The 11,844-nt window shown below is 61.4% G+C and overlaps 2 protein-coding genes across 2 annotated transcripts; one reads left to right on the top strand and one right to left on the bottom strand.

Annotated features, from left to right (window-relative positions):
• Positions 1–328: 328 nt before the first annotated feature.
• On the bottom strand, positions 329–3,099 carry CIAO1 (cytosolic iron-sulfur assembly component 1). Its single transcript, XM_062596853.1, has 7 exons — positions 2,942–3,099; positions 2,190–2,338; positions 1,981–2,092; positions 1,778–1,866; positions 1,290–1,491; positions 762–849; positions 329–654 (listed from the first exon to the last, which is right to left on the bottom strand). Exons 1-7 carry the CDS (start codon positions 3,078–3,080, stop codon positions 414–416), a joined length of 1,020 nt encoding a protein of 339 aa, XP_062452837.1. The 5' UTR covers positions 3,081–3,099; the 3' UTR covers positions 329–413.
• Positions 3,100–3,194: 95 nt separating this feature from the next.
• Positions 3,195–10,690, top strand: TMEM127 (transmembrane protein 127). Its single transcript, XM_062597005.1, has 3 exons — positions 3,195–3,441; positions 6,698–6,862; positions 8,208–10,690. Exons 1-3 carry the CDS (start codon positions 3,195–3,197, stop codon positions 8,513–8,515), a joined length of 720 nt encoding a protein of 239 aa, XP_062452989.1. The 3' UTR covers positions 8,516–10,690.
• The last annotated feature ends 1,154 nt before the right edge of the window (positions 10,691–11,844 follow it).

Here is an 11,844-nt window from a genome sequence, read left to right as displayed (position 1 = left end):
TCTTGACCATCTCTGCTCTCGCTTTTGGAGGATCCTGCCGTGATGCTGAGGGCCCTCTGACTGTCCTTGGGGCCGGGGGGCTGTAGGGCTGTCAGCCCATCTCTGGGGTTAGTGGGGATGGCTGGGCTCAGGACGAAGGAGGTGTAAAACCCCCTCCCCGGAGGGCCTCTCCCTGTGCAGAGCTTGTCCAGCCCCCGGTGTAGCGCTTAGGGCCTGTTGCGCGAGCCTGCTCGCCTCTGAGGGTGACGGGCACGACGTCTGCACCAGCAAGGCTGGCGCTGGCACCAAGGGAGCGGCGCCAGCGCTGAAAGGAAGAGCCAGAGTCCTGTACCAGGACAGCGCAGGTTTATTGAGCTTAGGGCAGGAGTCCAGGGGCACGCGTGCCAGCGCAAGGAGGCATGGGGGCGAGCAGCTCAGCACACCTCGGGCCGCTGGTACTTCCAGAAGGCGATCTCCCCGTCGTCGCTGCAGGAGGCCAGCAAGCCCGGCTCCTTGGGGTTCCAGGCCACGCAGTTGACGTCCTGCGAGTGCGCCCGGGGCACGTGGGCCGCCAGGCTGAAGGTGGGCTGCTGCGAGGCCACGGGTGAGCTCTCCTCGAACACCCGGATGGCGTCGTCGCCGCAGGCTGTCGCCAGCGCCCCGGTCAGGTGGCACCTAGAGCAGTTGGCGGCGCAACAGGTCACCGAAACCCCCCAGGAGAGGGAAAAGCGCCCTCGACCCAGCCGCGTGAAGGGCAGCCGGCGCGGCGGCAGCCCACTCACCACGCCACGTCGTAGATGGTCCTCGTGTGGAAGCCCGAGAGGTTGCAAACACACTTCCACGTGGGATCGGTGCCGCTGCAGGCCACCCCTGGAAGGCAAAAGAGAATAACCCGAAATCCCCTGTCAGGTGGGAATCGCGGAGGTGAGCAAGGCCGCTGGGTGCCCTGGCTCACGCCAGCAAAACCCGTGACCCCGGAGAGACGGGCCCGGGTGTCAGCTGTGCCTGTCACCGCAGGGTCTCCAGGGCAAGGACGGGCGGAAGCGAGTCTACGGATCGGGAGCTGACGTGGAACTGCTTGGACCGCCTGCCAAGGTCATTAACGGCACCAGCCTTTCACCTCCAACCGCCTGGACCGCGCGGCAGGAAGGGAAAACGGCTCACCGGGCCGAGCCGGGAAGCGACAGTTCGGACTCCTCGACCGCGCGCGGTGCCGATTCTTCGGGCAAGTTCCCTGCCCTCCGTTCTTCCGCTCTCGCAACCCCGCAGCGAGCGCAAGACGGGGCGAGAGCAGCTCTCGGCGCGCTCACCTTCCTCGTTGCCCGGCTTGTACTGGCGCCAGATGCGCACCGTCTTGTCGTCGCTGCAGGAAGCCAGGCGCTCGCCGCTGCGGTCGAAAGCCACGCTCCACACCGTGGACTCGTGGCCCTCCAGCGTGGCGCAGCACACCCAGTCGTCCTCCTCTTCGTGGTAGAGCTTCACCGTGTCGTCGTAGCTGGCCGAGGCCAACAGCTGGAGGAGGGCAGAGGAAAGGAAATAAGTGCGGATGTTGCACGGAAAAGCGCAGCGGGAGGCTGCACTGATGGCCAGCACGAGGCCCCCCCCCCCTCCTCCTCCTCCTCCTCTTCCTCCCTCCAGCCCGGAGAGGCTCGGGGATGGGGCCGCTCTGTCCCTGCTTTTCTTCTAAACTGGTCGGAAGCTGCTCTGTAGGCACGTTCCCGGTGCTGCGGGAGTTTCTGGCTTTTCCTCAGCCGCGGAAAAGCAGCGCAAATTGGGGGGGGGGGGGGCAAGCTCTCACCTCCTGGTTTGGGTGCCAGACCACGTGCTTGACGTCCTGCGTGTGGGAGTTGAGGACGCTCACGCACTCGTACTCCTCCTCTTCATCCACTGCACGGCAAAAAGCTCTCCGTTAATCTCAGAGCGGCGACGCGGCGGCGCGCCGGGCCGGGCCGGGCCGGGCCGGGCCGGGCGCGGGGGGAGAGCTCGGGCCTCGCCTCGCACCTTCCCACACCCACACGCTCTTGTCGCGGCTGCACGTGGCCAGGAGGTTGCCGGACGGCGCCCAGGCCACCGACTTCACCTCGTTCTCGTGCCCCTCCAAGGTGGTGACGCACTGCCGGCGAAAGAGCGGGGTGAGTGGCGGCGGCGGCGGCGGGGGGGCGAGCCGGCGGCCGCCCCCGGCCCGCCGCCGCCGCCGCCGCTGCCCTCACCTCGAAGCCGTCGGGCTGCTTCTTCCAGATGCAGGTGGTGGCGTCGAAGCTGGCGGAGGCCAGGTAGGTGCCGCAGGGCGACCAGGCCACCTTGCGCACCGTGCGCTGGTGGCCCTCGCCCAGCACGGCGCGGCAGGCCCAGCCGGGCCCTGCGGGGACGACGGGGGGGGGGGATGGACACGGTGGTGCCCCGGGGTGGGTGGCTGTGCCCTCGGGCCCCGCCCCCTCCTGCATGCCCCGCCCCCTCCTGCATGCCCCTCCCCCCTCCTGCATGCCCCGCCCCCTCTAGCCTCTCACTCATGGGCCCTACTCTGTAAATCCTCTGGCCCCGCCCCTTCCCACATAGTCCCTCCCACCTGGTACCTCCTGGCCCCGCCCCTTCCCACATAGCCACTCCCCCTAATGCCTCTGGCCCCACCCCTTCCCATCCCTCTCTTCCAGTTTCTCTAGCTGTGCCCCCTTGCAGCCCCCCCGCTGCAGCCCCTCTAGCCCCGCCCCCTTCCTGCCCCGCCCCATCCCTTCCCTCCTAGCCCCGCCCCCTTCCAGCCCCGCCCATTTCTCCTGCCCCACCCCCATCCCTTCCCTCCTAGCCCCGCCCCCTTCCAGCTCCGCCCACCACCCCTCTAACCCCGCCCCTTTCCAGCCCCGCCCCCCATTTCTCCGGCCCCGCCCCCACCCCAGCCCCTCCCTCCTATCCCATTTAGCCCCGCCCCCTCCTCCCTCTCCCCCCCCCGCCCGGCGCCGCCGCCCACCTTCCCTGCCCCAGAGGCGGACGGCGCGGTCGCCGCCGCACGACGCCAGCAAGGTGCCGCCGGGGCTCCAGGCCAGGTGCCAGCAGCGCGAGTCGGCGTGAGCCGGCAGGCGGCACAGCAGCGCCAGCGCCTCCTTCATGGCGCCGCCGCCCCGCCGCGCCGGCGCCGCGCGATGACGTCAGGCGCGGGCGGAAGCGGAAGCGGCGGCGGCCGGCGGGGAGCGGCGGCGGCGGCGGCGGCGGGGAGCGGCGCCATGTACACCCCCGGCGGGCCGGCGCTGCCCGGCGGGCGGCGGCGGCGCGGCGCGGCGGGCGGCGGCGGCCTGCCCAAGCAGCCCGAGCGCAGCCTCGCCTCGGCGCTGCCCGGCGCCCTCTCCATCACGGCGCTGTGCACGGCGCTGGCCGAGCCCGCCTGGCTCCGCATCCACGGCGGCACCTGCGCCCGCCAGGAGCTCGGCGTCGCCGACGTCCTGGGCTACGTGGACCCCGAGCTGCTCCGAGGTGAGGCGGGAGCCTGCGGGGCCGCAGCGGTCGGTGCCCCCGAGGCTCCGCCGTCGCCCGGCGGCCTCGCAGCCTCCCGGATCGAAAAAAAAAAAACGGGGCCCGCGGCGCCTCCTCGCTCGCAGTCGCCTTAATAGTTGGTTCTGCGACTCCGGGGAAGAGCCAGGCTGCGATTCCCTGCGGCCTAAACCCCTCAGGGAGGCAGGCGAACCGCTCCGGGCTTCGAGCGTCGCCGAGGCGCGAGGGCCCGCGAGCCGCAGCGCTGCCTTTCCTCGGCAACGGCCTCCGCCTCCTCTCGGCCTCTCGTTCGGCGGCGTCGTTCGGGGCCTTTTCCCGTCTGAGCTTTGAGGCGTCGTGTCCTCGCTGTAGGGTTTCGGCTCCGAAGGGCGGAATTAAACCCGTTCGTTCCCGAATACCGCGACCGTCGCAACCCTTTGCCCCATGAGCAGGGCGGCAACGTGGATAGCTGAAAATCCGCACGCTTGCACCTCTTCAGCAAAACTTTTAGGGGGAGAAGAGAGGTCGTGCGTGGTGGTTGCTCTCACGCTTTAAGGCTGTTAGCGTCAGCTGGATAGCGGCCCGACGGAAAGCCTCGTCCGCTCGTTTTTCTCACGTTTAATCGTTCTTCTTGGTGCGGCTGGTGTTAGGTTCGCAAGCAGGGAGTCTGCCAGGGTTACCCGTTTAAAACACTGCATCCTGACGGTGTTTTTATTAGTGCGTTTTAGTGCAGCGTGGTGTCTTCTATTAAAACAGAAGCTACTCTTCCTTCTTTTAAAAACAGGAGGGGAGGAGGAGCTCTGAGCACCTTAGACTTCTTTCTTTTCCCACCCCTGTGGGTATTTTCCTTGCGTGAAAGCAGCAGTTTTATGCACACCTTTTCCAGCTAGGCGCAAGCTGTTCCGTTGCACCCTACTGCGAGAGCAGCGATTACACCTGCCTGCTTGCATTATTAACGTGTGTTTTCATCTTCTGTAGCCGTTTTACCTTAGGAGCTCAGTAGGCTGGGGTGAATGCCGCAGTCCTTGCTGTGCAGGTGAGAAGAACGAAAAGCCGTGCACAAATACGTACTGATTTGACGCTGGTGAGAGTAGAGACTTGGTTTTGCATTACCGGTCGCCTGTTTGGCCTCGTTTGGACAGAAATGTTCCTGTTTGAAGGGGGTCTCTCCTCACTGGTGTGGTATCACTGCGGTACCCCTGCTCACGCTGTCTAGGCACAGCAGCGGGGAGCTCTGCGAGTGTCCGATGAGCTCCCAGAGGAGCATTCTGCTTTGGTTTGGTGTCTTTGGGCTTTTTATTTCTCTTAATGGAAGAGTCTGAACAGGTTTAGCTGTGAGCGAGGTTATAGAACTGGTCTGAGCTGGCGGTTCGGAGTATGCTCTGCTTCCTTTGGGGCCGTCGTTCTTTGAAAACGATCTTATGCAGGTTTTGCGGCGCTGAGCAGAAATAAATTGCCCGTGGGCTGTCCGCTTTTGTATGCGACCGACCAATGCTGAGCGTCTCCCCTTCGGCATTTCCTGTGGATCGGGAGGGCGCTCCGCGTTGGCGAAGGTAAACAGCTCTGCTAGGAAGCGACTCCCTCGCCGGGGGAAGCGAATGACCACGGCGAAGCGAAACATCCTGCCAAAAAGGCATCCAAACAGCTTCTGACTCATGGATAACGAGGCCCCAATTAGAGCGGTGTGAGCAGGAGCCTGGAAGTCCCAGGCACTCGTGCGAGCTGGGGCTGTGACCTCGAGCGGTGGTTTCCCTCCTGTGTCCCGGCTCGTCAGTCCGTCGCCCGTGCGATTTCCTGGTTCAGTCCGCGTGTGGGAGCCGTCGCTCCCGCCTCGCAGGTGGCTCTGGGTGGCCTGCGGCGAGGTGAGGTGCTCCGAACCTTCCAGCTTATGCCCCTGTGTGAGCCTCGCCAGTCTGTTCCCAAAGACGAGGCTGCAGGCGAGGTTTCCAAAACGACCTTCTCGCGCTCTTTGCCAACATCTTTACCCTGCTCGGGCTTTTTTTTCCCTGCTCTCTCCTAGATCCAGTTTTAGGTTAAAAAAAAAAAATGCCTGTGCTGTTGCTTGCCAGGACACTGGTCCGAGCCTGGGGAGCTGTATTGGTAGGGGATGCAGCACCGCCTCGCATCTAGATGCGGTGCGCCTCTCTCATAAACAGTATTAACTCCCTGTTAGGCTTTTTCCAGTTTTAACATCTGCGAGAGCGAGATCGTTGGGTTTTTATTATTATTATTATTATTATTTATAGTTAGAGATGGAAAAAATGACCATGCAAGACTGCAGTTTGGAGATGGGAGGGGACCACGTGCGCAGGCGAAGGTTTGCAGCGGAAGAGCGGGACCGGGATACCGGCAAGCGGCCGGCTTTGGAACGGAGGGCACGCGTGCGTGCTTGAATTCGGTGGGAGTACATTTAGGATGGGTTAAGGAGGGATGCTGGGGTCCTTGAGGGCAGGGTCTGTTTTTTTTTTTTTTTTGCACAGAAGCTTTGGCTGCGTGGTGGCATCGGTGCTTTCTCGGTCGCTCTGCTGCATTTCACTGCCTGCAGCACTCGGCTAAAACATGAATTAAACCAGAGTGCTTGTCTCGCCCATGGATACTGCAGCTGCTGGCACTAAATGAGCTGCAGGGCAGTAAAGCGTGTCCAACCGACCCCTCGTCACGCACGCTCTTAACCGAGAGCTTCCCGGCTGCGTCGGAGGGGATTGCCTTCCGCTGCGCTGCGCGTGCAGTGACAGTTTGGGCACGCGGCGGGTGCACCGAGAGCCCAAGCACCTGCTCTGCGGATAAATGAGATTCAATCCTGCAGAGTTAGCAAGTTAGCGCGCTTGGGCAGACTTAAAACTCGCACAAGTGATCGCAGAGCGTGCGGTAGTGCAGAGATCAGCTCCGCTTAGCCTCCGACGCCTGACCTTCGCGTGGGCTCGTCGTTGCAGCTGTGTTGCTTACTCCTCCGGCTCGCCAGCGAGACGTGGCGCGAGGAGCGTTACTAGAGAAGTCTTTACGTTAGCTTGGTGTAAAGGATGTAGCCTTGCAGCCTGTTCTGTTATCTTGGCTGCTGTGGAGTCTCGATTATGTTTCTTTAGTTTCGATATCCATCGGAGTAATACCTTATAAAACGAAATACTTTCTCGGGCTGTATAAAGAACATGTGTTTTTTAAAACCTATTTAAGGGCGCTCGTTCTGCGTTCACGCTGGGAAGCTGAGAACCTCCTGAAACGGCAGCGGTTTGGGGCTGACCCTCTGCTTTCTCGCTCGCAGATTACTGCATGAACCCACAGACCGTTTTGCTGCTCCGGGTCATCGCTGCCTTCTGTTTCCTGGGGATCATCTGCAGCCTCTCAGCTTTCCTGCTGGATGTTTTTGGGCCCAAACACCCTGCGTTGAAGATCACTCGCCGTTACGCTTTTGCTCACATCCTCACAGGTAATTCCCAATGCGCTGTGCTTTGTGGTGGTGGTTATCGTTTCAGCCACTCTAGCGCAAAGCCACATTTCCTCTTTTTTTTCTGTTTGGGAGGGTTGACTCTTTTTTTTCAGCCTTGATAATTCAGCCCTTTAGTTCAGAGCTGCATCGACCTGCAGAGCTCGAGAGCTTCGCCATCGCTCTGTTTGCAGCCGGAGCAGTGTCCGAAGGGCTCTGCCTTGTGTCCTCAGTGCAAGAAGCCTCGCCGAGATAGTGCAACTGTAGCTTCAAAATCACAGCTAAATTTTGCAGGGGCAGAAGTCAAGGATGAATGTTAAGCATCTACTAACGGGCACAGGGTGGGAAGTTATATCTTTCAAAGAGATCTCGTAGCACAGAACTGAGCCTTACTGAGGAAGAAGGTGGAGGTCATGTTTTTCTGACTCTTCCTCGTGAGGATGCAAGAGATTTGCTTCCCGTTATTGCTGACACAATTAACCGTGTCAGACCCTGAGCAGCTCAGCGGAGGTCTGAGCTGTGAGCCTGCCTGAGGCATTAAGAGGAGAAGGCTGATGGGTCTGTGACACTCCTGCCAAGTCGCCAGAAACCTTCCAAACCTCTTAGCTGCGGCTCGTGGTGCAGGGCTGCCTGCTTTGCTGGCGCTCTGCTTCGTCCCCTGCTTTTTTTCCCCTTCGTACGTAAAGAGGACAAGCTTGTTTTTAGCTTATAATCTCCTCAGACCTCTAAGGAGCAGCTGCTCGCCCACGCTTGCCTCTATGCCATGCTAAGGGCACTTGCTCCTGCCCCGGCCCTGCCGATTCTGCCGCTGTCAAGATTGCCACGACGGGCTGCTCTTGGTAAACGGCTCCCGCGCGTTCAGTCTCCCGCTGGTTGTTGCCTTGCATTTGCACTGCTTTTGCTTTTTAGTCCAGCTCATCGGCAGGCCGAACAGAGATCAGGACGTACGCCGAACAAGAGATTTAGTTTCGAGGGTGATAGTAGGGTGCGAGAGCATATGCAGTGCCTCTTTTCTCACTGGTCGGGGCTGAAGGAGGAAATTGGAGGTTAAGCTGTGTTCTTACTGCACACCATCCTCCTCCTCTCTCTTAATTTCACGTGCCTGCTGCACTCTTCTGCCACACTCTGGGCAGAGGCCAGGCTTTGCCTGCGTGTGTCTCACTCTGCTTTATACCACCGGGAAGTAGAGCTGGCCCTGGATGCCCAGCATCCCTCTCTGTGGTGGCTTCCCTCTGGGATCCCATTGCTAGCTTGACTGGGAAATAAATGTGATTATTCCTCCCTTCGTTTTTTTTTTCCCTCGGATGCTCAACGTCTGTCGCTGTCTCTCTTTCCGCTGCCCTCTCAGTCCTGCAGTGCGCCACTGTCATCGGCTTCTGCTACTGGGCCTCCGAGCTGATCCTCGCACAGCAGCAGCAGCACAAGAAGTACCACGGCTCCCAAGTCTACGTCACCTTCGCGGTGAGCTTTTACCTGGTGGCGGGAGCCGGCGGAGCCTCCATCCTTGCCACCGCTGCCAACCTTCTGCGCCACTATCCGACCGAGGAAGAGGAGCAGGCCTTAGAGCTCCTGTCCGAGATGGAGGAGAATGAACCTTACCCAGCCGAGTATGAAGTGATCAACCAATTCCAGCCGCCGCCGGCTTACACCCCCTGACGCTGCCCGGGGCCGTGGGGCACGGTAACAGCTTTTTCCCAGCCCTAAACTGTCCTCGGCCGGGGATGCGCTCCCCAGCCCGCAGGGACCCCTTCACCAGTGCTTCATTTTCTAGGCACCTTGTTCACTCCTCTGATCTCTTCCACGCAAAGGAAAGAACTTGTTTTAAAAGTTGGATAACCAGCGATTTCTTCACCCAACGCTCTCCAAAACCACTCCTCGTTCTATTAACTTCATAGTGTGATTTTAACCTTCCCCCCCGCCCCGCCCCGGCCCTCTCCGTGTTGCGCCCGTTTGGGTTGCTGAAATAACAAGGGACCCAGAGCGGTGTCGGCAGCTCCCACCTTTCCACCTCACCCCGGATGCTCGTTCCGGGCTGCGTGCTCGCGAGGGTGAAATCGCAGCCCGGTTTGCAAGGGCCGCGTCGCCCCTGGGCGGGTGGGTGAAGCGAAGGGTGGCGCAGTCGCAGCGTGAGAGCTGAGATCTCGTCCGCTTTCCTCCGTGCGGCTCGGAGGAGGGGAAAATCGCGCCGGTGCGTCTGACTGATGGGAATTCTGCCAGTCTTGCACTGTTACCCGCGGGAACTCGGTCCCGCCTCTGCGGAGGTGTAGGCACAGACGCCCAGGCGCGCGCGTGGATGTATTTATATGTGAACCGCCTGGCGTGGCGCGCTGCCGGGAGGGAAAATGCCCCTTCCTAGCAGCCCGTACGACAGGCGACGGGCCCAGCAGCCCTGTCGCCACCGCTCTTAACTGCTCTCATTTTCTGACTCGCACTAATCGCACGAGCATTTTGCACTTTATCCGTGAGGCTCGCTGCCCTTTTCCCCAGGCTTCGTGGGGGGCCAGCTGCTGTAGCCTGGCACCGCCGCAACCCCGCGGCGAGGTTTGCGAGGAGGAGGCGCAACGCGGGCCGACTTCGAGGAAGCCGTGCCGGCTCCGGCAGCGATTCGGGGGGAGCGAGCTGTACCCTCTGCAATATCTAGCTCCCATCAGCATCTCGCAAGTAAATCTGTTTTCAGCCGAGATTAAAACCAGACTTTTGCATAGTGGCAACTACTGAGAAGCAGGTGGAGGCTCTGCTAGAAAACAGGCATCTCTGACTACAGCTTTTATGCAAGTTCCCATCCTCCGTGCAAAGCTGACTTGTTTTATGCTTTTTACCCTCTTTTAACCTAGCTGTTTTTCTCTCCTGCTCTTTACTCCCCTTCTTGTGACAACGACTGTGTTCCTCTGCGAGCCCCGAGAGACACTCTAGGGATTCAGCGGGCTTGGCCTCAAGAGCAAATTCTCCCCCAAACAGCGCTGGACGGCCAAGGAAAACCAGCCCTGCGCTTCCACGGCAACCTGCGCAGCCAGGAAGATAGTTGGTGGCAAAAGAGCAAAACTTGTGCTGGTTTAAAGATCTTGTTTTCAGGCTGTCCAAAGCAAATTGAGCAGCGAAAACTGGGCAGCGAGGCAGCAGCCCGAGCGCTGTACCGCCAACTCGGGAAGCGAAGGGGATGGCTAAGCATCAGCTTGGCCTGGAAGGCGCAGAGGCTTAGACGAGTAATTTTAGGGCAGGAATACTGTTTGTTGTAGGTCTCGCGCAGTTCCCAGTGATCCCTCCCTTCCCGATGCTTTTATATTTCTCGTAGGCAGCCGTTTTGGCCAGCTTGTTCCCTCTCCTCCTCCATTTGCAGCAGCGCTGGCTATGCAAGAGATCAAGCCGCTCTCCAGGCCTCAGGCCGTGGAAGGAAAACCGGGAAATCTCATTTTAGGGAGAGCGCTGCTCATGTCCCCCATGCTGCGGACTTGAAGCGGCAAACGCGGTGATTTGAAGCCTTCAAGGCTTCGAGGTGCCACAGCGCTGAGAGAGAAGCCGGCAGCGTAACACCGAGAGGGTTTGGCGTAGCAGGTAACCCCGGCACTGCTCTTCCACCACGCCGCTCCCGGGCAAAGCAAAGCCGTCGAAACGTCCCGTGGTCCGGCCGCTGCCGGCCCTTGTGCTTTGATCGTTCGGCAGCTTTTTCTCCGCCGTCGCGCTAGGGCAGCTTTCCAGCCTGGATTCCCCAGCGGTTTCCCCGGCGGTGACCATATGCAAGAGGGGGCTTGACTGTAAATAGTCTGTGCATAAACATATTGTATTTCTGTAAAAAAAAGAAAAGAAAAAAAAAAGATTTCCTTTGCCTACTAATCAGTGTGACTTAAAGAAAATCTATATGGGCGCTGGGGAAGTCCTGAAACACACTGACTCCTCGCTGCTGCTTCTCCTCTCGCGTCACCGCGGAGGGAGAAAGCAGAACGGGCGAAGCACCCGCCTGCCAACGGGATTCATACCTGTTTGGGAGCGACGGCCGCCTCCCGGCTGGTGGACAGGCGAACGCGTTGTGGGTGATTTGCGGGTTCGCTTTGACACGATCCTTTTTCCGCCATCCCCACGAGGCGCTGTCAGCTGTGTCGTGTAAATCTACCACTCCGTGTCCTGATTTTTTTTTTCTAGAGGAAATAAAACGACTGTAAATAGCATTGGCTGCAAGCTGGCGCTTTGTTCCGAAGGGAGGTTAAGCTGCGTGGTGCTGGGAAGCTGCAGACCCTAGGGCGTTTGGCTTGAAGTTGCAGTACTAGCTGCACTCTCGCGCACCTCTCGGCTTTTATTTCCAGTTCGTGCTAGGGAAAGGAGGGAAGCCGGGCGATCGCTCGGGTCGCAGGCAAACAGCCGTAAGTAGTGCTGCGCCCTGCGGTGTTCCGTGGCACCGGGCTGCGTTGCACCGGGCCGCGCTTGGCGTTGCACCCCGCTGTGCTGCATCGCGGCCTACCGCGCCAGGCATAGTCGCGTTGCGCCTCTCGGCGGGGCGCTGCACCCTGCTCCGGGGTGCTGCGCTGCGCCCTTTGCACCTCGCTGCGTTGCACCCTGTAACGCACCCGCCTGCGCTGCGCCCTGCAACGTGTCACCGCGCCCTGCTGCACCGCACCGCCGCGGCAGGCCCCGCCCCTCCGCCGCGGCAGGCCCCGCCCAGCGGCGGCAGGCCACGCCCCTGCGGCAGGCCCCGCCCCGTCGCGCGGAGGTCCGCAGCGTCCTTGCCCCATCGCCCGCGCCTGGGTTGGGGGGTGGGGAGGGGGCGGGCAGACGGGGGCGAGCCGGCGCGGGCCAATGGGCGCCCGGCGCCGCGCGGCGCCGCGCGGCGGCGGCCAATGGCGGGGCGCGCGGGCTGCCGGCGGTGACGCAGCGGCGGCGCGCCGCGCGCGCGCGCGGGGGTGCGCGGGGAGGCCCGTGAGGGGAGGCGGCCGGCATGTTGCAGCCGCGGCGGCCGCCCGCCGGCCTCGTCGCCAGCTGCGCCCGCGCCGCCC

The sequence above is a fragment of the Rhea pennata genome, chromosome 28, assembly GCF_028389875.1.
Source record: "Rhea pennata isolate bPtePen1 chromosome 28, bPtePen1.pri, whole genome shotgun sequence".
NCBI classification, from domain to species: Eukaryota; Metazoa; Chordata; class Aves; order Rheiformes; family Rheidae; genus Rhea; species Rhea pennata.
Note: the sequence above shows the minus strand (reverse complement) of the source record. Positions and strands in the feature narration are given on the sequence as shown.